Raw genomic sequence first — 27,338 nt, 5'->3', positions numbered from 1 at the left:
TGGGCTTCTGAGAAGCAGCACCGGATCCCTGGGTCCCGCCCTGGATCCCTCTACACCCCTCTGCTGTGGTTTGTCACAGCACATACTGTGAATGCGTGTGGGTTGAGGGAATCCAGGTACCACGTGTGTCTCTGCCCTCCCGCTATGGATGGAATCGGAAGGTCTTCTGATTTTTGTTGTTGTTGTTCAGGTGATGGAAGGATATACTGCTACGTTAGATATGGCTTGTTTGGCTTAATGGAATGACTGACTCTCTATTTCCATTTAGGAGCAGTTTTTTTTACGACAACCTGGTCTGAAATCTGTTGCCTATGGAAACATCAGCGAGCGCGTTGAACTGAGGAAACGGTTGGGTTGCAAACCATTTCAGTGGTATTTGGATAATGTCTTCCCAGAACTGGAGACATCTAAGGACAGCCAAAGAAAAGGAAACAAATCCTTTTCATTAATGAAGGACTAAAAACCTCTGAGGTCTTCAACACAGCAAAGAACACAGTTCCAGACCTGACGCGAGTTTGGAACAACATGAAATTAAGTGACGTGCAGTGAGAAATACAACCAGAGTGCCTTTCTGTCTTCCTTTAACGATAGTTCTTAATACTTTGTTACACATGCCACTACACGGTCACACAGATGAGACTGTCCTACAGTTGTGTGAAGTGAAGTGTATTCTCTTCGTTATTTGCCAGACTCACTTGGTCCTGTTGGACCATAGGGAAGGTTCCACTTTTGGAGACTCTGTCAACTCCATTCACTCCAGGCAAGTGACCTGGCCTGGTGGCCTTCTCAGAAGGACATTCACAGAGAGCCTTGGTTGGTACATACCAACTTCAGCTCAACGGTTTCGAGCTCCTCTCTTGCTGCCAGTGTAGATATTGGAACTGATCCCTTGCTTGGCTGGGTTCCTGAGTTTCCGACGTCCCATCCACTTGCTGTGGTGTTCAGTTCTCTAGGCCAGCCTTCTGGTTTGTGTCTGTCAGTCCTTTTGTCATTAGGAGACAGTCCCTCTTCCCTGCTTCCAGTTTTGCCTTGTTCATATTTTTCCCCTCCCATGGCTCTGGCTTACAGCTCTCCTGACCTTTCTTGGAGTGTGCGCTCTGTTGTGAATCTATGTTCTGACTAAGAACTGTTTAGCTGGGACTGGGGAAGAAGTAGCTAAGTTCCCTATCTACCCTGTGTGAACACACTCCCAAACGTCTATTTTTATTTATTTATTTTCATTTATTTATTTGACAGAGAGTTCACAAGTAGGCAGGGAAAGAGAGGAAGCAGGCTCCCCGCTGAGCAGAGAGCCTGATATGAGACTTGATCCCTGGACCCAGAGATCAAGACCCAAGCTGAAGGCAGAGGCCCAACCCACTGAGCCACCCAGGCATCCCCCAAATGTCTAAAGTATTTCTTTTGAGTTAGAAGGATGGCTACTGTGTTCACCCTGGTGAAGGTGGCTAGGAAGGGGGCATATATTTAATTCACAGAAACAATGAGAAAATGCAGGGGGAAACACATTGAAAGGAATAAAAGAACCGGGGGAGACGGGGTAGGATCACTAAACTTAGCGTATAAACTAGTTTTTATAGTAGGAGACAACTTATCTTTTATGCTCGTTCAGTCGACAACTGAGTAGTCATCCAGGGCCAGATATCCTTCTAGGTGCTGGGACACAGCAGACGGGGGAACAACAAAACATCCCTCCCTTCATGGAGCTCGTGTTCTTTGAGATAATCCATATAATGTAAAGAAAAAAGAACCAGTTACTATGATCTCTTTATACATATGTATTTAGCAACTTACTCTATAGAATCTGTTGTTAGAATGACATGGGGAAGACCTGAGCTTATATATTACGGTGGTCAGGGAACGTGACTGAGCCTTTAAAAAGTCAATCTGGCAACACAAAATAAGCACCACGTTATGATTTTATTCTTGGCCCATATTTATACTTTACCTGCTTCTAGGAAGTAATAAAAAATGTTTATAATAAACACATGGATCTATTAAAATTAGGGTAAAATACAAAATAGAAATCTATAGCAGAAGGAAAAAATTCTAGTATAAATAAATCATTTTGAAATAACTTTTTTTTTAGTTTTGAAATTTGAGCATAGTTTTTTCCCTTTGGTAAGCATAAAGTGGAGGATATGGCAAATAATCAGCTTTGCCGAAAGGAAAAGACAAATGTTCTTAGAGCCATGAGCCTAATATTAGGTATTACTTGTTTGTTTGTTTCTCCTTAGAGACCGGGCACACCTGCCGGCATGGGGAGAAAGGGGTGGGAGGACAGGGGCAGGAGAGGGAGAGAATCTCAAGCAGACTCTCCGCATAGTGCGGACGGAGCCTGACGCAGGGCTCGATCTAGACCCTGAGATCATGACCTGAGCTGAACCCAAAGGTCAGGTGCTCAACAGACTGAGCCACCCAGGTGCCCCTTAAATTTTAATTTTTTAGTGTGAGTCTTGGTTCCGGTACCAGATAACAGTGTGGGCAAGTCTTAGAGATGATGTAGTATATTCCTTAGACAAGTCTGGAATAGAAATGAGAATAAATATCCAAGTACTGGTGTGATCGAAAGGAAATCCGTATTAGCCTATAGGTGGCAATTTTCTGTTTCATGTGGAAACTTAAAAACCTGACTTCTACTTTGGACCTAACCCACTCAAAGCTTTCCTTAAAACACAGTTTTGGTATGATGGAATGTTCAGACAAACCTTAAAGTAAGCCTGGGAGTTCTCTAAAGAAAGCACACTTCTCGGAATGCAGCCTAAGGCGCGCCAGCCTGAAACAGCTCCCGGTTATGTTTCATAGGCTGTGGCAAGTCTCTGCCCGGATTATCTCAGCCCAGCCACACGTAGGATAGGCCCTGTTGTTATTACCATTTCACCGATGAGAAATCCAAAGGTAGGATCTGTTCACAGGCTGGGGTTGCCGATTTTAGCAGACAAAAATACAGGATGCTCGGTCTCTGAAATCCGAATTTTGAATACACCATATTTTGTTAGAAGTGTATTTCACATATTCCACCAAACATACTTACACCACAAAATTGTTCTTTGTTGCTCTGAAATGGAAATTTCCGGCCATCCCGTATTTCATCCGGTAACTATCTGGGGACACACTAATCCCGCCCATACAGTAGCAGAACCAGCCCAGTGTCAAAGACTGGGCTTAACCACAGCAGGAGGCTGCAAACAGCTAAAATTTTAGTGTCATTCTTCCTAACCGCAAAACTGGAGCTAACCCAAACCTCAGCTGCTGGGTTTGTACCATTATGCACTAATTTGACGGAATCGCTTAGAAACGTTTAAAGTAACAGCTAGAAAAAAATTCCACGCCAGACCCTCAGAATGGCACACATTTAAGTACCTGACGCTGTCAAGGGTCGGGAGCAGGCGGAGTGAGCAGTGGAAGGTCCCGGGCGCTGACCGCTCGCGAGCACCGGGGTCCAAGCTCGGTTTGTGCGCCTGGCCTGCAGATCTTGCTAAAACGCAGATATTGATGACTAGGTAGGTGTGGCAAAGGGCTTCTGATTCAGCAGCGTTTTTTTTTTTGTTTTTTTTTTTTAAGATTTTATTTATTTATTTGACAGAGAGAAATCACAAGTAGATGGAGAGGCAGGCAGAGAGAGAGAGAGGGGAAAGCAGACTCCGTACTGAGCAGAGAGCCCGATGCGGGACTCGATCCCAGGACCCTGAGATCATGACCTGAGCCGAAGGCAGTGGCTTAACCCACTGAGCCACCCAGGCGCCCAGCAGCGTTTTTTTTTTATTAAGATTTTATTTATTTGACAGAGAGATCACAAGCAGGCAGAGAGAGGAGGAAGCAGGCGCCCTGCGGAGCAGAGAGCCCGATGCGGGGCTCGATCCCGGGACGCTGGGATCCTGACCTGAGCCGAAGGCAGAGGCTTTAACCCACTGAGCCGCTCAGGTGCCCCCCCCCCAGTAGTTCCAAGCAGCCCCCAGGGGACACCGGCGCCGCCTGCTGCGGCCGCTCCTCCTGGGAGGCCTCACTGGCTTTCCACGGCTCCTCGGGGAGGGCCCCGCAAAGCCTTCACAGTGGAACCCACATTCGTTTGAGCAAAGCTGAAGCTGCACATCTAATACGTACGCGCCCGCTTGTCCTCATCGGGGGGGTTTACAACGAGAAAAAAACCCAAGCCGCCCGTCACGGACCCTCAGGGCCGCCGCCGAGCCGCGAGCTTCGCGAACGCCGCAGTCTTCGCCAGCGCCACGCCAGGCGCGGGCGGTGACGTCACCCACGCGCGGGGGCGGGGCCTTCCGTCACGTGGCCCCAGGGGCACGCGCGCTCCGTCTGAGACTGCGGCGCGGGAGCCCGTGACCGCCGCCGCGCCGGTGCAGCGTTTCTTCCCGGGCAACTCCCCCTGCTGTGGCTAATGCGGGTCGGACCCGGGCTGTGGCGGGAGGGAAGATGCCACAGCCCGAGTCCCAGAAGCCCGGAATCCTGCGCTGCCTGCGTCAGGGTGAGTAGCGCGCGGCCTGGCGCGGCGGCGTCTGAGCCCGCGCGGCCTCCGTCGTCCCCTCAGCGCCCCAAGCTAGCGGCTCCGGCGCGCGGCCCCGAGACCCCAAGGCTGAAGGCTGCGCCCGGGGCCTGACGCCCGGCGGCCGGCTGCGGAGTCCGACCGCGAGCACCGCCCCCGGGGACTGGGTGTTGACGGAGGAACCGCCCGCGGGACCCGGCGCGCCCCTGTCGGCGGGGGCCGGGCCGCGCTGGGGTCGCGGAGCCGTGGGCCCCGGGCTCCCGCCGCTGTTTCCCGGAACGAGGGTCGGAGCCCCGCGGCTCGGTCTTCCGGGCGAAGTGGGGGGGTGCGGCAGAGCCGGTAACAGATGGCGGACGCGAGAGAGAAGTGAGCGCTGCACCCGCCCCCCGCCCCCCCGGCGCCCGGCCCCTCCGCCCCACCCCCCAACCGGGCGGCTCGCGTTTCCCGGGAGGCGCCACCGCTCGCCGTGACACACGGCATTTGGCTGAGGTGCCTCTGGTTTCTCTCTCCTTTCTGTTTGCTTGTTGGAGAATTGGGGCTGTTTGCCTCGTGTAGTTTCCCGACGTTCTTCAACGCCGTGGCGTTGGGATAAATCTGAAAAGACCAAGTCCGCGGCCTCCAGTTCCGAAAGGCTTCGTCCTTGGAGGGGTCGCGCGGCGCCGGTGGTCTCCGCGGGGAGCGGGGTCCGGTTCCGCTGCAGCCGAGTGTTGGGAAGTCCGTTGTTGGTCGCTCGGTGTTCCAGACCACGGCGAAGTGACCGCTGTGCTCACGGGTTTCCCGCGCCCTCTCTCCCCCCAGACCGCCGGTTTGGGCCCGACTTTAAAGTCTGTTTGCTTTCCTGCTCTAAGTTCCAAGCTTTCACCCAGAAATTCGTCTGTGGAGACCTACTCTGCCCTGAGACCGAGGAACGGCAACCGCCCCACCCTCCGTGTGCGTCGGTGGCGCTTCGTACTCCAAGGTGGGAAAGACCCAGCCTTCCCACCTCTGGGCAGTTTCTCGGCTGTTTCTTCCTTGCAGTCCGGGGTCTACTTGGTGTTTTTAAACATTTATGCAACATGAAATTTATCTTTTTAAAAAAATTTACCTTTTTTTAAATTAAAATTAGCATACAATGTATTGTTTGCCCCAGGGGTACAGGGCCGGGACTCTCGGCCTTACACGCTTCACCGCAGTCCCCACGGCACACAGCCTCCCCAGTGTCCGTAATGACCCATCTTTAAGTGTAGATTCAGCTGTTCAGTACTTCCGCAGTCGTGCATCCCAGTCCGTGTCCAGAAACGTTTTGGTCGCTGCGGGCAGAAGCTCGAACCGCGAAGCAGTAACTTCCCATTTCCCCTTCCCCCGGACCCTTTTTGCCTCTCCGAATTGGGCCGCCGGGAGTACCTCCTGCCAGTGGAGTTGTGCGGTATTTGCCTTTTGGTGTCAGGCTTATTTCATGTATTGTTTTCAGATTCCATACCTGGCGAGCGTCTGTTAGACTTCGTTCCTTTTTGTGGCTGAATTAGAGTTCCATTTTTGGCTATATCACAGTTTGTTGGTCGGTTCATCTCTTGACCGGCTGCTGTGCACAGGAGGCTACATGCACCTGTTTTTGATTCTTCGGGGTAAAAACCTGGGAGTGGAATGGCTGGATCATAGGGTAACATCTGTTTGACTTCTTGAGGAACTAATCCTTCCCATTTTTAAAACTGCTTTTTTTTTTTTAACTTTTTAAGATTTTACTTATCTATTTGACAGGGAGCTCACAAGTAGGCAGAGAGGCAGGCAGAGAGAGAGAGAGGGAAGCAGGCTCCCTGCGGAGCAGAGAGCCCGATGTGGAGCTTGATCCCAGGACCCTGGGATCATGACCTGAGCGGAATGCAGAGGCTTAACCCACTGAGCCACCCAGGCGCCCCTAAAACTGCTCTCTTAAGACCTTCATGCCTTCCTATGGCTAAATCTGATGCTCCCACCTCAACTCCTGCTGACTTGACCTCCAAATCTTTGTGACACTTCATGTTGCTGGTCAGTACTCCCTCTTGTGGGTCTCAATTTTGTGATCCTTCTCATGTCCTTTATTAGTACTTCCTTTTTCTCAGGATTTTTAACTGTGCATGTCCTCAGAGGTTCAGTGCTTGCTCCTCTTCTGCTATTATTTCAGTGGAACTTAAACTAAAATTTTGGTGGTTTTTTTTTTTAACATTGCTTTGAGGCTTAAGATTCAAATTTCAAGCTAGATTCCCCTCTGTCCCAAACCATTATACACTGCTGCTAGTATTTTTTCCATAAGATATATTTTCTTAAAGACATTAGCTAGTTTTTTTTGCTTGCAGAACAAGTTAAGTCTCATCCTCAGGGTCAGAGCCCCAGCCTGTCCTCATAAAAGTAATTACCTTCCACTAGTCTTAACCAGCTGATCTGTTCATTATAGCCATCCTTTCCACTTGCTATTTTGCTTGAAAAACTAAAAACAAATACTTATGTTGCAATTTTCCAAGACTTGAACTTTCTTCTTGAAATATTGCAGTATTTGGCCATTGGAATCTTATTTTCTAAAGCCAGACTTAAATATCAACTTCTAAAAGAAATATTCTTCAGGTTTTTCATGCAGTTTTTTTTCATTTGTAACCCCACCTGTCTTACCTTCTATTAGTTAATTGGAAGCAAATCTCAGATTTCATAGGATTAGGTTATTTTAGTTGTATAAAATAAGCTCATTCTGACTACAGTCTTTCTGGTTTGGGGTTTTTTTTTTTTTTTTCAAGATTTTATTTATTCTAGAGAGAGAGTGTGTGTGAATGTGCACAGACATGGGTGCTGGCAGTGCAGAGAGAGAGAGAATGAACATCTCAAGTCACCTCCCCACTGAGCTCAGAGCCATACATAGGGCTCAGTCTCATGACCCTGAGATCATGACCTGAGCTGAAAGCAGTAGTTGGATGCTTAACTGACTGAGCCACCCAGGAGCTTCTCTGGTCATAAATATATATATATATATATATATATATATATATATATATTTTTTTTTTTTTTTTTTTTTAATTATTTGACAGGGATCACAAATAGGCAGAGAGGCAGGCAGAGAGGAGGAAGCAGGCTCCCCGCCGAGCAGCGAGCCTGATTCGGGGCTTGATCCCAGGACACTGAGATCATGACCTGAACCGAAGGCAGAGGCTTTAACCCACTGAGTCACCCAGGCACCCCATCTTTTTAAAATTCATTTTATTTTAGAATTGTTTTAGATTCATAGAAAATTGCATTACAGAGTAGTACTGAGAGTTCTTTTATATGCCATGCCAAGTTTCTCCTGTTATTAACAACCTACATTAGTATGGCACATTTATTACAATTAATGAGCCAGGACTGATACATTATTACTAACTAACATTAGAATTTATTCAGGTTTCTTTAGTCTCTCCCCTCCCCCCTTCTAAGGACATTAGGTAAAAACTAAAGGTCAGTCCAGGATACACATTGTAGTCATCCTGTCTTCTTAGGCTTCTTGGCTCTGACAGTTTCTCAGACTTGTTTTTGATGACCGTGACAGTTTTGAGAATACTCATGTATTTTGTAAAATGTCTGTCACTTGGGATTTGTGTGATGTTTTCTCATAATTAGATAGCAGTTCCACCCCAGAGTGGGAGGACAGTGCCCAAAATACCACCAGGCGTGGGTACTAGCAGGGGATTCAAGACCTCTATCTTAAATGGTACCAGTGGCACAAATGTTTAAAGACCTCCAGCCTTGCCCAAGTGGTCACCGACATCCTGACCTCTGGGCACTGGGCATTACATTGCCCTAATGTCAACCCTCATTGGCTGATAGGTGTACGCAGTTCATACTCATCTCTGGTGATGCAAGGCCAATCGTTAAACTGTTGGGAACATACAACTAAATTTTCTTTAAAACAGTGCTTCATGTGTGCCCCAGCCTTTACTCTTCACAGGTGGATACCTCCTGTGCCTCAGAGGAGAGCACCACCCAGTCATTTGCAAGGTGTGCCTCTGGGGAAACCCCTGCCAGACTTTGTTGAAAATTTATGATATCAGTAAATGCTCCCAGTGGTGCAAACAAACCTTATTCAGGGCATCCCAAATCTCTGTGACCCTGTTAGATCCCCTGCCCCTCAATTCCCCTACCTGGGAGAGCCACCCTTCAGGAGTGGCTCCCTCCACCGGTGACAGGGCTGAGGTGACAGTGCCCCAGCCCATGATCTTAGGAGCTATTGAATGCTGTGTGTCCGCCTTCCAGTAGAGCAGACAAGACTCTGACGGGACTGATGATAGGGGCTGGTGATGGCAAGCGCTCCCTGGGACTCGAGTGCTGAATTGGCTCCTTGGGATGATCCCTGTGAATGACATTTTGCAGCGCTAACTGTGGGTACCCCAGGACGCTCTCGCTTACTGCAGTGCAGTGGTATTTGAGGTAGTTCTTGGACTGCTAAGCTGCTCTCCTCCGTTGCACCTTTGAGGTTTGGAAGATTAGGTATGTGTCAGGTCTTACAACCTTTTGGGGACCTCTTTAAACACTTAGTTGTTTTCCTTTGCTTTTCACGCATTGGACTGGCCCACGTTGCATCCTGTGGAGACTTAGTGACTTTAATTTTTGTTGGTAGGACCCCTTACCAGCTACAGGAGCTGCCACCACTGCAGCATCCCCTCTACTCTCTGCAGAACCACAGCTGCAGGGTCACTTCCCTGTACCACCCCAAAGGGACCTTTTCCTGTGATCACCACTCAGGGCTCCACAGTCTTGCTGTTCAAGCCTTCCAATAAACTTAATATTTTGATACAGTAGGCAGAAATTGGAGCTCATTTCTCAGACCACTGTAATTGCTGGGCATATTACCAAGCTCAACAAAAGACTGTTTCTGGAGTTAGTGGCCTCCCGGCTGACTCACTAACCTTGTCCCATTTACCCAGCAGAAGGCACCTCACTCATCCTTGCAGCTTGCCTGGCCACTCTGTGATGTTCAGCCGCTCCCATGGAGGACACTTTGCAGTGCAGTGTATGGTATCGGCTAGAGCCCCCACATGCTCTTTATAATCCTCCATATCTGCCCAGGTAACACCACCACATACGTGAACATGACCTACCCCTCATCCCAAGGAACATAATCCCCACAGTTTTGGGCCTCCTGGCCTAGCCATCCAGGGGGAACCCCAAGTTATTTCAGCTTCCCTGATCAGGCAGTTGGTGTCCGCTGTGCGTCCATTGCCTTGGAGCGGTCACACATCTGTGTGCTTTTCTTTGCCTCACCCCTATCACATGCCGGCTCCCAGGCAGTCCTGTCTGTCCATAGCAGTGTACTTTGATCTCCCTGGGACTGCCCTTAAACATCACTGAACAGGACCTCCGATCTGCCTGTCCTTCTCCCCCTCATGTCAAAAGTGTATGTGGTATTTATCCGCATGATACTTAGGAGTAGGTCACTCGGATGGACTAGGCTACTCGCCACTGCACTGGGCGCACAACGACCAATCAGTCTGAACAGGTACAAGTATTCCATAATGTCACTCGGGGTTTTTAACCAAATACCAATTTAACCTTTATCCAAGGGCTTTTATTTTCTTGGCTGGACCCCAGCAACTGGGGAGAATTACGGATAGGATTTTGAACTTTTGTCTGTTGATATTCCTGATTGGTATTCTTCCTTTACTCAGATGTTTTGTGCACTGGGTGATGAAAACCATTTCAGTGGCTTTTAATATCTTCACTGTCCAGAGAGTGCCTGTGATTTTCCCTAAAGATTAATGCCCAGACGTCACAGGGCCAATTGTGATGAGGAAAGTGCCTTTTAGGGAAAATTTTGTGTTTCTCAGTTGCTGCCTAGGCATTTTATATTTGTGATGATCCTGTTCATGCCCGGAGTCTGGACATTTCGGTAAGGACGCGAGTTTAGGACGCCGCACAGAAGTTCCTGCTTTGTCTTTCCCAGGGCACCTTTTCAAATGACCACTTCAGGTGAATCTGGGAAAAGTTAGTGACTCTGCCCCAGCCCCCTTAAAAATAATAGCTGCTTGCTACCCTGCTCTTTATCTCCTGCTCCCTGGTAACCCAGATGTAGGACTGCCCTTTCCCCAGCTCATTGCACTCCCTGTCCCCCTGCTTCTTCGAGCTTCGAGTGATAAATCTTGTGACTCTGCTTCCTTCATGTGGGTATGTTGAAGTTGCACCTTCAGTCCAAAGGCTGCTGGGGGTTTCATGTTCCCAGAGTGGAAGCTGAGGTCTGAGGTGCTGAGGAAGGGACCTGCTGCCTCCCCGCCCCCCAAGCCCCTGTTTGTGTGGTTGGTTGTGCTCCCTCATTCTTCAGTCAGTATACCGGCTCCGGGTCTTGGCATACCACACACAGTCGTTGGCCTGTGGCCCTCTTCCTCCACTTCAAAAGCCAGCAACAGCAGAGTTCCTCCTCTTACAGTGCATCATTCTGATCTCCTGTTTTGTTTCCCTTTCCACATTTAAGGACCCTCAGATTACACTGGGTCTACCCAGATAATCTAGGATAATCTCCTTGTTTTAAGGTCAAGTGATTAGCAGCCAGCCTTAATTCTGGGATGTGGCTGGCTCTGGGGGACCATTAGTCTACCTATACTTAGCATATTCACATCTTGTAAAGAAATTTTTGGTGGTGGCCCTGGAGTTTACAGTATACATTTTAAACTAATCAGTTTGAATCTGCCTTCATGTAACAGTAATTGCCAGACATATTATACAGATACCTTATTAATGAAGACCATTCCAGTTTTTTCCTCCCATTCCGGTGACATTGTTGTCATTCATTCACCTACCAGTATGCTATGATCACTCAGTATATTGTGACTTAGTTCCTTTGAACAGTTTCTTTTAGATCAGTTAAGAAAAAGAAAAAGAAGTCTCATTTTTTTTCTTCTGATGTTCTTTATGTAGATCCAGGTTTCTTACTTTTGTCATTTTCATCCTGCTTGAAGAATTTCTTTTAACTTTTCTTGCAGGGTAAGTCTACTGATGACGAATTCCTCAGTTTATGTTCAAGAAGGTATTTTTTAACTTCTGAAGGATATTGTCAGTGGGTATAGAATTCTAAGGCAGGTGGATTTTTTCTTTCATTCTTGAACTGTTTCAGTCCATCTCTTGCTTACATGATTTCTAAGGAAAATCCCACTCTAATTCTTACCTTTTTCCCCTCTGTAGATAAAGTTTTTTCCTCCCTGTGGCTTCTTTCAGCATTTTTGTTTGTCTTTTGATTATACCGAGGTGAGAGTTTGGGGGGTATTTATTCTGCTTTGGGTTCTCTTACTAGTTTGGGAAATTTCTTGGCCATTGTTACTTAAGATATTTCTTATGCTTTTTTTTTTCTTCTCCTTCTGATATTCTGATACTTTGTAAGTTATACTTTCTGAATTGCCCACAGTTCTTGGATGTACTATTTTCCTCTTTTTCTGTCTTTGCATTTCATTTTAGGAAGTGAACTATATTCAGGCTCACTGCTCTTTTCTTTAGCTTTGTAAAGGCCACTGATGAACCCACGGAAGGCAGTCTTCATTGCTGTTACAGTGTTCTTGATTTTTTAGCCCTGCCTTTGGATTCCATCTTAGAGTTTCCATCTCCCTATTGATGTTTCTCGTGTATTCTTGCATGTTGTTGTTTTTTGTCCACTAGGATTCTTAACATATTAATTATAGATATTATTATTTGTTGAGGGGGGATTGCAGGGAGAGGGAGAGTCTTAAGCAGGCCCCCCGCCCAGCACAGAGCCCAACACAGGCTTGATCTCATGACCCTGAGATCATAACCTGAGCCGAAATCAGGAGTCAGATACTTACCCGACTGAGCCACCCACGCGCCCTTAGGTATTTTAAATTCTTGTTTATGATCCCCAATTCTGTGTCACCGAAGTCTGGTTCTTATGATTGGCTTGTCTCTTCAGACCTTCTTTTCTCTTGCTTTTTGGTATGCTTTGTATTTTTAATGTTGTTGAAAACTTGACATGTTGTTTCAGGTAGGAGCTAAAGTAAGTAGATTTTTAGTGTTTGGGTTTATGGTGATCTAGCTGGGGGTTTGGCTGTGTTTAGTGTTTGCTTTAGCTACAGATGCCAGAGGCCTCAAATTCTTCTAGTGTCCTTGTTTTTATCTGCCCTCTGGACTTGGGGATTTTCTGAGTACCCTTCCCCAGAGAGTCTGTGTCTTGCAGCTCTCTCAGCTGTAACCCCTTTATTATATTTGGAGCCTGTTGGTGTGGTGGTCAAGTACGAAGGAGGGTGAGAGTTCTGTGTCTGCAGGTACGATCATCACAAGTGTTTTGCCAGTGGTGCAGCTTTTTCCCCCCTGCAACCTTTTCCCTTCCCTAGCTGCAGAATTCCTGGTCTGTTTCCTGGAAGCTGTGACCTTCTGTTGATCTTTTCTCTTAGGTTTGTCTGGAAGGCTAGCAGGGGCTGGAGTGGGAGGAGTGCCCTTTCCCAACTAGGAGAAAGTTCTAGCAGTGTCTTTTGCCCTGGAGCAAATGCCTTTGCCTTGGAGACCGCTCTAGGGTGTTTTACAGTGATTACTTTTCCCTTCCCCTGTCAGAGTAGAGGGGATCTTTCTGTATCTCCACATTGATGGTGAGGACCTAGTACGGTCCTCGAGGTAAAGCCCGCAGAAGTGTGGGAGCCCCTCCCCCCAATCCTGACTGCTTCCCCAGAGTTTCTCACTCTCACGCCAGGTCACAGAGTCTGCAGCATCAGTTTGTGGCTCCAGCAGCTTCTGCTTCAGGTAAGAAGATATCACGGTGTGTCTCTAGGTTTTGGGTGTCAGTTTGCCCTGTAACCTCAGTTCTCTGATGGTCTAAAAGCATATTGATGTTCAATTTGTCCAGTTTTTTCTTGTAGGGGTGGGAGTGATGACTTGTAAGCTCGTCTCATGTTGGAACTGGAAACTGAAGTTACTCCCATTTTTTTTTAACTTAGGGTTTGTGAGTTACCGTCTTCAGTGAACTGTATGCACTGTATGCACAATACCAGGACTGTGGTATTGTATCTAGATTTGATTATGCAGGCAAATTTCACATTTATCACTTGATTAATAATGATTTCAAGCTGTACTGTCTGATAGCTTTTGCTTTCCTCAGAAGAGCTTTTCACTTTAAGTTCTTTTCTTGCAAAACTATAAAAATACCTTGCAACTTTTCAGGATAACTTTTTGCATGCATTATTTTGCATTCTCTAGGCAACAAAAGCTAAATAGGCCCTTTTTAAAATTAAGTTTTCTACTTAAAAGTAAAAAATTAGTACATAATAAGAATTTGTCAAGTGATTTCTTCTCTCTTATTAGTTTGGGTTTCTCCAGAATCCTAAGATTAAAAATTTCAGTTCACCTTGTTTATTTGTGCAGTAATCTCAGGGCACACCAGTAGGGGAATGAAAAAGTAAGAGAGACAGGCGAGGAAGCTAGGAGAGGGTATGGATTTCAGGTCATTTTCCACTGTAGGCCACTGCAGCTTCCACTGGGGAACTTTGAGAACCAGCGTAGAATATAGGTGTCAAGAGTTAGCATCCAGGGCAAGCATATAAGGGAGCTCTGGGGTATTTTAACTAGTCTTTTGTTGAAGGCTGCTTCTAGGAAGGTACATATGCTCATATACTTTTGGGCCTGCACTGCACATGCGCAGATGGGCTCCAGGGGCCAGAGATGCAGATGCTGGCACCTGGAAGTCAGACCTGTGGAGATGGATACTCAAGAGGATGTGCAAATGACAGTGTCTGCTCTGTTGATTTCCCGCAGCTTGATCCAGCAGGATGAGCTGGGGTAGAAACTGGCCATTTGTCCAGTTCGATTAGTAGGTTCGTCAGCTTTCTAAACCTCTCGATCTTGAGGTGGTAGATTGTATTCAGAAATGAGTTTTCTGAAAAATGCTGAAGAGTCTGTCACACGATTTTCTGATATTCTCTTTTTGGTTATACCTAGCCAGTTCACTTTGGAATATAAAAGCAGTAGTTGAGAAAATGACCCTGGCCTTGTGCTTCTGGTAATGGCGGACTGGAGAACCTAGCTGAAATCAGTCCGTGCTGAAAAGTGTCCGAGAATTCACAAGATAGTAAATTAATTACTGGATAGAGTTTTGGGAGATAATAGAAACGCGGAGAGGTGAACACCTTGCTTGGGCTGCTCTTGTACCTGGTATTTGCTGTATTATGGAAAAGGATTTGAAAGGCTGAGCAGTGTATCGACAGATTGACGGGGTAGGGGAACAGAAGTTGGAGTCCAGGATTTGCCGTGGGTGAGAATCCTGCTGAGCTGACCAGGGGTAACGTTGGACTCTTGAAAGGCTGTAGGCTGGAGTACAGGTGGGCGGGGAGTGGATGGGGTCTTCCCTGAAACGAAATTCTTCTGTGTCATTTAGGGAGTTTAGTATATCTCCAATCTCAGATTGCTGGTGATGGCAGGTACCTAGCAGAAGCAAATGAAGATACTCTCCAGAGGAAGATAGAATCTTGGGTTTCAAGTTGTTTCTGAGATGACTTTTCAGATATGTCCATGCAGTCTAATCACTGCAGTCCGGTGCACTGGAAGACAGACTAAACAGGAACCCGTAGAGGCAGTGGGCAGTAGAGGCAGCCCCTTTAGATGGCATTTGGGATGTTTATGGAGCTAAAAGCTGAACTTAAACATCTCAGCAAGGAATCAGAGCAAAGGGACAACCGATTTGAAAAAGACACAGCTAGATACTACATCTAAATACAATAATCAGAATTGAGGATTCATTGGATTAATAACAAATTAGAAAAGTAATCAAATGAAAGATCAGAAGAAGCTTCCTTCAAGTATGAGAGAGGAAGAATCTGGAAAACACTGAAGAGAGGGTAGGAAACACAGAGGATGTAGTGACAAAGTGCAGCGTGTTTGATTGGAATCCTCAAAGAGAGGAGGGCAGAATCTGAGGAGGAGATGGCGGAGAACTTTGAAAACTGAGGAAAGATACCAGTCCATTGGAATAACAGATCCTAAGGGGGAGTTAAGGTGTTTTTTTAAAAAAGTTTGCCACTTGTAGGTCATAGTGTGGGACTCATTTTCCTTAGAGTGAGTTTGCTTGCTGCCCGCTTGCCCGTTCTCCGTGCTCCCTCTCTCTCGCCTCCCTCCCTCTCTGTCCACTTTTAGCAGTACTTTCGGTATTCTGCTGAGGATAAATGTTTTTCTCACATGAAGAGTTACATGGTCTTTTGTTATATTTACATAGATTATGTTGGGGTTCCAAAGATTTTGGTTAGAAAAAAGATATGACTGCTATTTAGATTGAAATCCATTGAGATAAGAAAATATGACAGATAAGCTTTCCAGACTTAAAGAAATGGTTCTGTAATGCAGGGATTTCAGGCAGAGTGGACACTTGGGGGATAGAGCCTCTCCCTAGCCCTCCTGGGTCACGGTCACTGGTAGTTCCTACTTTGTCTCCCCAGACGGCTAGTCAGAAAGCCTCTCCCAGGTGGAAGGCACACTGACCTCAGGGACGGAAGTGTGCCTTGGGTTCCAGTGAGGTTTTTTGCTTTTGTTTTTTGTTTGTTTGTTTGTTTGTTTGATAACAAGGGGGAAGTAGTATTTATCACAGATCTGGACATAGGGTCATTTTAGGTAACCCCAAGGGCAGGGGCTATCCATATCTTTAATCTTGTGGGAAACATAAATTTATATTTTAAAAAGTTACTGGATGACATCTCTTTTTTTAAAGGATGGCAAGCAGCGTATCACTGGCCTCTTCCCTGCCAGGTGGTATAACAAAATGCCTAAGGACGTAGGTCTGACATCAGATGACTGGGATTCAGATCTCAGTTCCTCCCCTTCCTTCCTAGCTGCATGTCCTTAAAGCAAGTTACTTAATTTCTCTAAAATCAAGAGGAAAAAAGATAAGAAGCCTTGTTTTTTTTCTGTTCTACACTTGGGACTAGTATTTTCTTTTTTTGTTAGTTTTGATTTGCATACCTCACTTGTGTAGGTAAACCACTTGGTCAGCACTGCCCAGTCCTGGAGACCCCGGACACGCCTGGCCCAGTAACACACTCAGTAGCCCTGGTTTAAGGGGAGTCAGCTTTGCTCATACCCCCTTGGTCCTGGGACAGAGGCGTCTGTAGAAGGCCATGTGGATCATGCTTGTTGGATGTTTGTTGATATTGGGTGTGTTTAAAGCCATTTAGTTCCTTAGTTATTTGGATATCTCAGAACACTTATTTCTAGTAACCATACTTTTTTCTGTTCACTTATTTGCTCATTTGATGTACTTTGGGTTTAATTCTCCTTTTAATGGGTAGAAAGGGAACAAGAAATAATGGTTTTCATGATTCTGGGGGCTATAAGTGGTTACTCTGTATTCATTCTATACATCCCTTCTGAGTTGAAGTCTGGAGCCTGATCAAACTTTCGACCTTGCCCAGTTTCTGAATTTAGGTGGGGGACACACCCTGCCGGTCTTTTGTTTCCTCCCTGGCAGATACACCCGTTTATCTGCCTGGTTTCTGACTGCATTTGATTTTATGACCCCTGCATTTACGGGATGTCAACTCTTCGCTGGGACTGAGAAAAAGCTGTTGTAAGGGCGTTCCCTGTGTGTGCCTGTTGATCTTGATCAGATTCATTGGGTCAGAAATGGATTCATGAAAATAAAAGAGATCATAATGAATTATAGCTAGTAGAATATATAGTTAGAAAGATCTTTAATATAAGATTCCTTGAAGTATATGGGTGTTGTGCAAACCCCTCACAAAGCTATGGTCACTTTCTCCTTTAGTCTTCCCCAGGCCTTGACCAGGGAGAGTTGTAGCTTTCTGCTGCTTTCTACTTGATCAGGGAGGATATTAACGCCTAATGGTCAGCCTCCACCAGTCTGTTTTCACTGACCAAGCAGGTGTCCCAAGATTGGTTTATGTGCTAACTCCTAGCTGTCCTTTTAGTTCCTTGTCTTGTTGCTTTCTCCCATCAACATCACCATGTGGTTTTTCTCTGCATTTGAGGTATAGTATATACCACCACATGTGTTATGTTCTCTCTGATTGTTATAGAGAGAATATTAGTTAATGTCTGAGGGATGTCAGAGGATTATTCCCAGGAAATCACATGATATCTGGGATTTGCTCTGAACCTTTCCTAATTCAGTAATCTCCTTACTTGTAGTTACGAAATATATTGGTTACAGTGTTTTCTTTTAGTCTTTCAGGTCGATAAAAAATGAGAAAAAACCATTTTTGTGTGTGTGTTGTCATCACCTGGTAATCTCACAGGGGTCAGTGGGAAGGGCATTGCTGTTAATCAGCATTTGTACTCATATGACTGTAGCTCACTTAAAATATGAATGTGTCCCTTTTATGGAAAAAGCTAATAGATGTTTGCTGTTTGACAACTTGGAATGTAGTGGAGACCAGGGAGAAAATAGCCAGAAACTACTGAAAGGTACATGCTTATCAGGTAGGGATAGACATTTGAGGGGCACCTGGGTGGCTCAGTCACTTGAGCGTCCGAGTTTGGCTGAAGTTATGATTTTAGGGTCCTGAGTTGCACTGAGTCAGGAGCTAAGCTTAGCAGGGGGTCTGCTTGTGCTTCTGCCCCTCCCCTTGCTTGTGCAGGTGCGCATGCTTTCTCAAATGAAATCTTGAAAAAGGAGAGACATTTTAGGTTTTATTAAACATTATGACAATTTTGTGTTGAAGGAAAATGAAAGCTGTACTGTGTGTGAGTTAGGTAGTATGGTCTCATTACTCTTGTAGTACCAGAAGTTGGATGTTGGGCATACAAATTCAGACTAGTTAGTGATTTGTGGAGGAAAAAGTTTTTCAGATTGTGCTTTTAGAATACTTGTTCAGTGTTCACATTTCATTTTCAAGTTTTTGACAAATTAGTGGAATTAAAATAGCCTTTCTTTTAATATGCTAAAATCCCCTTTGCGTCTGAGGTTAAAAGGAAAGGCTATATTTCATTCAAAGCCTTAGAGTATTTAATCCTTTCCAAAGTTCTTCTTACATGTCAGGTTAAGAAATTTTTTACCTTGGAACACCTGGATGGCTCATTCAGTTAAACGACTGCCTTTGGCTTAGGTCCTGATTTCAGAGTCACGAGATGGTGCCCTGCGTCAGGCTCTGCTTTTTAGGGTAGTCTGCTTGAGATCCCCCCCCCATCCTTGCCCCTCCTTCCACTTGCGTGCGTGTGCTCTCAAATAAATAAATAAAAATGAAACAAAATAAAAACAAAGCATCATTATCAATTACAGCAAAGGGTGTTTCTCAACAGCACAGTTGTCTGAGCTAAGAAAACCCATTTTGAGATGCTTTCCGTAGTCGTCATTAACTTACATTAACATGGAACACACCAGCTGCTAAATTCTGTTCCATAAAGTAATTAAATTATGTAAAGTTCACAAAGACAATGCCTGTTACACAGTGCACAGTGTCACTCTACGGATGATACTTCAAACCCTTCCATTTATCTTCCAGTCATAGCATATTTAATGTACTAAATAATACAACATTTTTCTTCTGAAAATCATTAAATAATCCTCAAGAAAAGGCTAACGGGGAATACAGCAGAGGTCTGTATGTTAGCCACCATGCAGGGTAGTGGGGATTAATATTTTTTAAGTCAGGCACCCTGACAGAGTTTAAACTGAGTGAGATCTCTTGAGATTTTGGACCTTTGTCCTGTACAGTTTGCCAGAAAATATTTTTGGTATAACAGCAGTAGATGCTAACAGTAGCAGTGATCAGTCAGTTTTTGAGTGGACTAAAAAAGCATGTATGTGCTTAAATTGTTACTTGCATCTTTTGTATACATATCTTTCTAGTTTCCTAAATTGCGTAGTAGTGCAGCTGCTTTTCACCTATGAATATGAAGTTGGCCTTTCCGTCCTGCCTCTCCATACTGTTTCCTCCCTCTCCTAATGGGTTTCAACTTTTTTTTTTAATGGTTTATGGAAGAATGTTAGACACCAGCTCAGTATTCTGCTTTGTCCTTCCTTTGCTTTATCCATCCTTTGTTTTATATTATAAGAAGTTATTTATATGAATATAGATTTATTTTTATGTAGCATTCTGTATACACTCTTCCCCATTGTACTTTTTTTCACCTGGCAGTATATGTAGTGATAAAACCAAAGTTAACATGTAGAGACATTTCTCTTTCCTTTTTACAACTGCATATTTATTGTATGGATGTTTCTTAATTTGTTCAGCCGGTCTTTATCAGTGGACAGTTGGATTGATTCCAGCCTCTTGCTTATTACAGATAGTCCTGTAGTGAATAGCCTTGTGCATACATTGTTTTGTACTTTTTCCCTGGGTGGTATAGATTCCTAGGAGTCATACTGCTAGGTCAAAGGATAAATGCGTATATAATTTTAGTAGTTGTTGCCAAATTGCCTAGCGTAGGTAATATACCACATATGAGAGTTTTTCCACAGCCTCACTATCAGACTATGTCATCAAGCTTTTGGATTTTTATAAATCCAACAGGTGGGAAATTGTATTTCTGTGAGGACTTATTTTGCTTATTTTCCCTTATTATGAGCAAGGTTCAGCACTGTTCTCACAGGGTTAAGAACCAGTTGTATTTCTGTTTCTGTGAATGGTCTTGAAGGGGTGTTGGTTCTTTTCATTGTGGCTAAGACTGAAGGGTGGTCCCCAGTGATTTCCTACCGCCTTCTGCCCTCACTTTATGTAATTCTCTCCCCATGAGTGGGAGTGGGGCCTAGGCCTTGCTTTTAACCAACAGCATATGGCAAAGATGAGAGAATGTCAATTTCTTGATTAGCTTAGGTTATATAGCAAAAATAATAGGATTTCACTCTTGTGATTATATTATAGAAGACTCCATCTTGGGGGACCTGGCTGGCTCAGCTGGTTGACCGTTGCCAACTCGACTTCACCTCAGGTCATGATCTCAGGGTTGTGGGATTGAACCCTGTGTTGGGCTCCAGGCTCAGTGCAAAGTCTGCTTGAGATTCTCTCCTTCCTCTGCCTTCCCACTCACACACGTTCTCACTAAATAAATACATACGTATCTTAAAGAAAATAGGGAAGGGGCACCTGGGTGGCTCAGTGGGTTAAGCCATTGCCTTCGGCTCAGGTCATGATCTCAGGGTGCTGGGATCGAGTCCCACATTGGGCTCTCTGCTCAGCAAGGAGCCTGCTTCCCCCCCCCCTCTCTGACTGCCTCTCTGCCTACTTGTGATCTCTCTCTGTCAAATAAAATTAAAAAAAAAAAAAAAAAGAAGAAAGGGAAGAAGATGACTCAGTTTTCAGCAGACTGGAGGAGACTCCTCATTGTCAGCCTGATGAAGTTAGGGATTGTGGTGATGTCCACATAGTGAGGAGCTGCCGATAACTACTAGGGTCTGGGAGTAGCCTCCAGCTAACAGGACCCCTTTGTCATAGAGCTACAAGGGGAGGAATTCTTCCAACAACTTGATGAGTTTGGGAGCAGTTCTGAAATCAGGCCTCCAGGTGAGGATGAAGTTTGGCTGACAATTAGCTTGAAGACTTGCCTGACCCTGAGCAGAGGATCCAGTTAAGCTGTGCTCAGACGCTTGCTGCTTAGAAATTATGAGATGATAAATGTGTGTTGTTTTTTTGGTAATTTGTTATATACCAATAGATATCTAATACTGAGATAATGCCTTTTTGTTAAAGTTGGCACATATTTTTTCTTTCTCATTTGCCTTTTTATTTTCTTTCAGTGTCTTTTGCTACCCCCCATATTTTTGTTCTCGTATAATCTAGTTTATCTGTCTTTTCCAGGATTGTTTCTGGATTTTCAGTTATAGCTAGAAAATTTTTGCCTACTTCCAGATGATAGAGGAATTTATTTTTGTTTTCTTCTGTTACTTGTATGGTTTCACCTTCTGTATTTTTTTAGATTTTTTAAATTTTAATTCTGGTGTAGTTAACATAGTTTTACGTTAGTTTTAGGTGTACAGTATGGTGATTCAGCAGTTCTGTACATTATTCACTGCTCATCAGGATCAGTGCACTTCCTAATTCCCATCACCTGTTTCACCCATCCTCCACCCACCACCCCTCTGGCAGTGATTGCAGTGTTCTCTATTGTTAAGAGTCTGTTTTTTCAAGGAATCAGTTCCATTTACAATTGCACCAAAAACCGTAAGATACCTAGGAATAAACCTAACCAAAGAGGTAAAGGATGTGTGTTCTGAAAACTATAGAACATGTGTGAAAGTAATTGAGGAAGAAAGACATAAAGAAATGGAAAAACATTCCATGCTCACAGACTGGTCAAGAACAACTATTGTTAAAATGTCTGTGCTATCCAAAGCAGTCTACACATCCAGTGCAATCCCTGTCAGTGTACCAAAGCATTTTTTCACAGAGCTGGAACAAACAGCCCTAAAATTTGTATGTAAACAAAGAAGACCCTGAAGAGCTAAAGGAATGTCGAAAAAGAAAATCAAAGCTGGTGGCATCACAATTCTGCACTTCAGTCTAGATTTCAAAGCAGTAATCATTAAGACAGTATGGTATTGGCACAAAAACAGACACATGAATCAGTGGAAAAGAACAGAGATCCCAGAAATGGACCCTCAACTCTATGGTCGACTAATCTTCGACAAAGCAGGAAAGAATATCCAATGGAAAAAAGATGGTCTATTCAGCAAGTGGTGCTGGGAAAATTGAACATCTACATGCAGAAGAGTGAAACTGGATCACTCTCTTAAGCCATATATAAAAATAAAATGGTTTGAAGACCTAAATGTGAGGCAGGAATCCATCAAAATTCCAGAGAACACAGGCAGCAACCCCTTGCACCTTGGCCTCAGCAACTTCTTGCTAGACACGTCTCCAAAGACAAGAGAAACAAAAGCAAGAATAAACTCTTTGGACTCCAAGATAAAAAGCTCTTGCACAGCAAAGACAAAACTAAAAACAACGTAGAAGTAGAAGAAGATATTTGCAAATGCATTATCAGATAAAGGGCTAGTATCCAAAATCTATAAAGAACTTACCAAACTTAACACCCAGAAAACAAATAATCCAGTCAAGAAATGGGCAGAAGACACGAACAGACATTCTCCAAAGAAGACATCCAGATGGCCAACAGACACATGAAAAAGTACTCAGCATCACTCAGCATCAAGGAAATACAAATCAAAACCACAATGAGAAACCATCCACACCAGTCAGAATGGCTAAAATTAACAACTCAGGAAACAACAGATGGTGGCGAGGATGTGGAGAAAGAGGAACCCTCTTACACTGTTGGTGGGAATGCAAACTGGTGCTGCCACTCTGTAAAACAGTAAGACAGTACCTCAGAAAGTTAAAAATAGAACTACCGTATGATCCAGCAAGTATACTATTAGGTGTTTATGCAAAGGATACAAATGTGATTCAAAGGGGCACATGCACTCCAGTGTTTGTAGCAGCAGTGTCCACAGTAGCCAAACTATGGAAAGAGCCAGATGTCCATCCACAGATGAATGGATAAAGAAGAGTGGTGTATAGAGAAAATGTACTATTATTAAGCCATCAAAAAGAATGAACTTCTGCCATTTGTTGTTGTTTTTTTAAAGATTTTATTTATTTATTTGACAGATCACAAGTAGGCAGAGAGGCAGGCAGAGAGAGGAAGGGAAGCAGGCTCCCTGCTGAGCAGAGAACCTGATTTGGGGCTCGATCCCAGGACCCTGAGATCATGACCTGAGCTGAAGGCAGAGGCTTTAACCCACTGAGCCACCCAGACGCCCCATAACTCCTGCCATTTGTGATGATGTGGTGGAACTAAAGGATGTTATGCTAAGCGAAATAAGTCAGAGACAAACACCATGTGATTTCGCTCATGTGGAATTTTAAGAAAGAAAGCAGATGAACATAGGGGAAGGGAAGGGAAAAATAAAATAAGATGAAATCAGAAGGGGGACAAACCATAACTAAAGGAAACAAACTGAGGGTTGCTGTGGAGGGGATTGGGGGTAGTTGGGTGCTGGGCATTAAAGAGGGCACTTGAAGTAATGAGCACTGGGTGTTACATGCAACTGACTGATGAATCACTAAATTCTGCCTCTGAAACTAGTAGTACAGTACATGTTAATTAAATTGAATTTAGATTAAAAATATTTTTAGGGGCACCTGGGTGGTTCAGTGAGTTAAAGCCTCTGCCTTCAGCTTGGGTCATGATCCCAGGGTCCTGGGATCAAGCCCCACATTGGGCTCTCTGTTCAGTAGGGAGCCTGCTTCCCTTGCTCTCTTTCTCTCTACCTGCCTCTCTGCCTGCTTGTGTTCTCTGTCAAATAAATTAAAAAAATATATATATATATAATATAAATATAAAATATATAATAAAATAGTAAATAATAATAACAATAAAATAATAAATAATAAAACATAAAATAATATAAAATAGAAAATTTTAAAAATTTTTAAAAGAGTCTTTTTTGTGGTTTCTTTCCCCTCTCCCCCCTTTTTTCCCTTTGCCCATTTGTGAAATCATAAGGTGAAATCATATGGTATTTGCCTTTCTCTGACTGACTTACTTCATTTAGCATTATATACTGTAGCTCCATCCGTGTTGTTTCAAATGGTGGAATGTCATCTTATGGCTGAATAATACTCCATTGTATATATACCACATTTTTTAATCCATTTATCTCTTGACGGCAACTTGGGTTGCTTCCATAATTTAGCTATTATAAATAATGCTACAGTAAACATGGGGTGCATGTATCCCTTTGATTTTGTATTTTTGTGGGGGGGGGTAAATGCCCAGTAGTGGGATTACCAAATTATAGGGTAGTCATGTTTGAGGAACCTCCATACTGTTTTCCATAGTGGATGCACCAGTTTGCATTCCCACCATCAGTGCACGAGGGTTCCTTTTCCTCTACATCCTTGCCTGTCTTCTCCAGAACCGTTCTTCTTATTTCTTGGGTTTTTTATTTTAGCCCTTCTGACAGGTGTGAGGGGGTATCTCACTGATGATGCATGATGTGGAGCATCTTTTTCATGTGTCAAGTGGCCACCTGGATGTCTTTGGAGAAATGTCTGTTCCTGTCTTCTGCCCATTTTTAAATTGGATTATTTGGGGGTTTTTTGGATGTTGAGTTGTATCAGTTCTTTATATACTTTAAATACTAACCTTTTATTGGATATGTCATTTGCCTAATAGCTCTTCCCATTCTGAAGGTCATCTTTTAGTTTTGTTGACTGTCTCCTTCACTGTGCAGAATCTTTTTATTTCGATGTGGCCCCAATAGTTAATTTTTTCATCCATATTTAAATATCAAATTCATATCAGTGTGTCTTGGTGAATGGTGAGAGGGGTGGACCCCAGTGTATCCTTTAACATGTGTCTAAACAGTGGTCCCAAGACCAGTTAGCAAAAAGTCATTCATTTCTTCACTGGCATGTGATGTTACCTATAACCATTTACACTAAATTTCTAAACGTAATTGGGTCTATTTCTTGGTTTCTCATCCTGCCCCATTGGTTTTTAGTCTGTGGATGTGTCATGCTCTGCTGTTAGGTAGAAACACCCTGGAGTTTATAATCCAGTAGGGCTCACCCCGCTTCTACTTGTTTTTCAGGGTTTGCCTGCCTGTTCCCTGCTTGTTCATTCTTTCCCAGATCAACTTGTTTAGCTCCAGAAAAAAGATCTGGTATTTTTGATACAATTATGTAACATATATAAGTTATCTTAAGGAGAGCTGACTTTTATGATTTGGGGTTTCTCTCAAGAGTGAAGTACATCTTTCCATGTGATCAAGTCTTTTGGGGCTTTCAGGAGTGTCTTATGTTTTTTCTCATACATGTTTAAAGACGTTGCTTGTTAAGTTTATGAGTAGTATTTATTCTTAAGATTTTTTTATATTCATAAAAAAAGGATTTTTTTATATTCATAAGATTGGTATTCATAAATTAGATGTGTGTTTTGGGAGGTTCAATTTTTGTCAGATTTTGAGATAAGTGTCCTACTCGTTTTATAAAACAGATTTGGAAGATTTATTATGTATTCTTTTTAGTGGTTTAGGGAGCATTAGGATCAATAGGTCTTTAAAGGACTAGTAGACGTCCCCTGTGAAGCTCTCCTCTGTGTGGTGGTTTGTTTTTGTTGTTTTGAGAAACTCTTATGATATTACTACTTCTGTGACGATTGGTCTGTTTGCATTTCTGTTGGGACTGGGGTTAATTTGAGTAAGGTGTATTTTCCTTAGAAGTTATTTTCCTAGGTTTTCAAATTGATATGCATGGAATTATATGAAGCTATCTTTTGATTTATAAAATTTGCAGTGATTTCAAATTTATCATTAAGAAATCTTAGACTGAGAGTGGAAGAATTGGGACTTTTGCTGGCATACTGAATATTTTGCTTAATAATGACAATGTCTAATGAAACTATTTAAACTGGTTAGCTGTCTTCTGTCCTTCACCTCCTCCTCCTGACCACGGACACTTATTTCCCAGGCTGTGCTCATCTCACATATCATACTCTTCTCTAAGATTTTCACATTTCACAGAATCAAGGTCCTATAACCTCTTCTGGAACAAAAATACACTTTGTGTATTTTTTAAATACACAAACAAGTACTTGTTAATTTTTAATACTGGATGCTGTGTTTGGTAAACATAATGGGTTTGAAAAGACAGAAATGACCCATCTTCTTGGGGTGTGTGGGGTTGCTTATGGTATGTGTAGTAATATTTACACAATAGGTACATTGTTTATTGGGGAATATCCAGTTTGTGCATCTGGAAAGGATTCCTCTGTCATTAACTGTACCTCTCCAAAATGTTGAGTTGGCATCTTGTTTTCCAGCCACCACATCAGTCTTTCCTTGTTACTCTTTCTGTAGTATAACTCCAGCAATTACTCAGCCACACAGGACCTCAGGTCCATTGGCCCTGCACAGGTTTTTCATTTTGCCTCATTCTTCCACGTCCTCCCATTTCTCCTTGCCTGGCTCACAGCTGTGGTCTGTCATTCTGATCAGCACATTGCATGTGCTTCTCCTCAGACTGCTGCTTCTTTACCTCCCTGACCCGCTGCTTACAAGGCACCTGTCCCTCAGCAGCTACCAGACCATGACTGCCTGGTTTCATTGGAAATTCCTATACACAGCTGGTTAGCCTTTTATTCATTTAACTTTTGAAAAATCTATTACGTTGACATCTAACTGCTGAAGTTTTGGCTTTATTAACTGCTTAAGTTTATGATTGAAAGAATTTGTTCTCTAGTTGTTTTGTATTAACTAACCTTAAATGTTTGCTTTGACCCTCCTTTTTAAAGGCTTTCAGCCTTGGATATTGAAGCCATGGATAATTTCCTATAGAAGGAATAGCAAACAGCACAAAACAGAAAAACTTTATTGTTCTTTGTTATTATTGATTCGATTAAAATTTTGTCTTTTGGTTTTTGTTTGCATGTCTTCTTAAGTAGTTAAGAACCTGTTATTTTATTAAATGACAGGTATCTAATTGCTTTGTATTTTATTCATGTTTGTTAATAACTTCTTGACCTGTCTACAACTGATAGTGTCTTTGTTTCTCAAGACTCTTATGGTTAATTATATAAAACAAATGATCTGATTTTATAAATTCCTCTCATTTTTATAGGTTCCTTAATTTAGTATAAGGATGGACTATGTAAAAAATGTTCTCTAAAGAATTGTCACGCAGTGGGTTAAGCCGCTGCCTTTGGCTCGGGTCATGCTCTCAGGATCCTGGGATCGAGTCCCGCATCGGGCTCTCTGCTCAGCAGGGAGCCTGCTTCCCTCTCTCTCTCTCTGCCTGCCTCTCTGTCTACTTGTGATTTCTCTCTGTCAAATAAATTAAAAAAAAAAAAAGAATTGTCATAATATAGCTTGAAAATATTTACCTGATAGAATGGTTGAGAGTTAATACATTTTACAGTTCAGGAAGCAAGGACT

The 27,338-nt window shown here is 43.6% G+C and overlaps 2 protein-coding genes across 7 annotated transcripts in view; both read left to right on the top strand.

Moving 5' to 3' along the window:
• Nucleotides 1-585, top strand: part of GALNTL5 (polypeptide N-acetylgalactosaminyltransferase like 5) — a 48,906-nt gene extending 48,321 nt beyond the window's left edge. For 2 of the 3 annotated variants that reach the window (XM_045086349.1, XM_004765988.3), the window contains one exon: nucleotides 269-585. In XM_045086349.1, the coding sequence (XP_044942284.1) occupies nucleotides 269-460 (192 nt within the window). In that variant the 3' untranslated portion in view covers nucleotides 461-585. The remainder of the gene's footprint in view (nucleotides 1-268) is intronic. The other variant, XM_045086348.1, reaches the window with a different exon arrangement.
• A 3,687-nt stretch (nucleotides 586-4,272) lies between these two features.
• The window catches only part of GALNT11 (polypeptide N-acetylgalactosaminyltransferase 11), a 52,553-nt gene continuing 29,487 nt past the window's right edge, over nucleotides 4,273-27,338 (top strand). For 2 of the 4 annotated variants that reach the window (XM_045086347.1, XM_045086346.1), the window contains exons 1-2: nucleotides 4,273-4,474; nucleotides 5,341-5,450. The gene's annotated coding sequence lies outside the window, so the exon portion shown is untranslated. The remainder of the gene's footprint in view (nucleotides 4,475-5,340; nucleotides 5,451-27,338) is intronic. The other 2 variants (XM_045086344.1, XM_045086345.1) reach the window with 1 other exon arrangement.

This window comes from Mustela putorius, unplaced genomic scaffold (assembly GCF_011764305.1).
Source record: "Mustela putorius furo isolate JIRA1106 unplaced genomic scaffold, ASM1176430v1.1 tig00000929_pilon_pilon_pilon, whole genome shotgun sequence".
NCBI lineage: Eukaryota > Metazoa > Chordata > Mammalia > Carnivora > Mustelidae > Mustela > Mustela putorius.
Note: the sequence above shows the minus strand (reverse complement) of the source record. Positions and strands in the feature narration are given on the sequence as shown.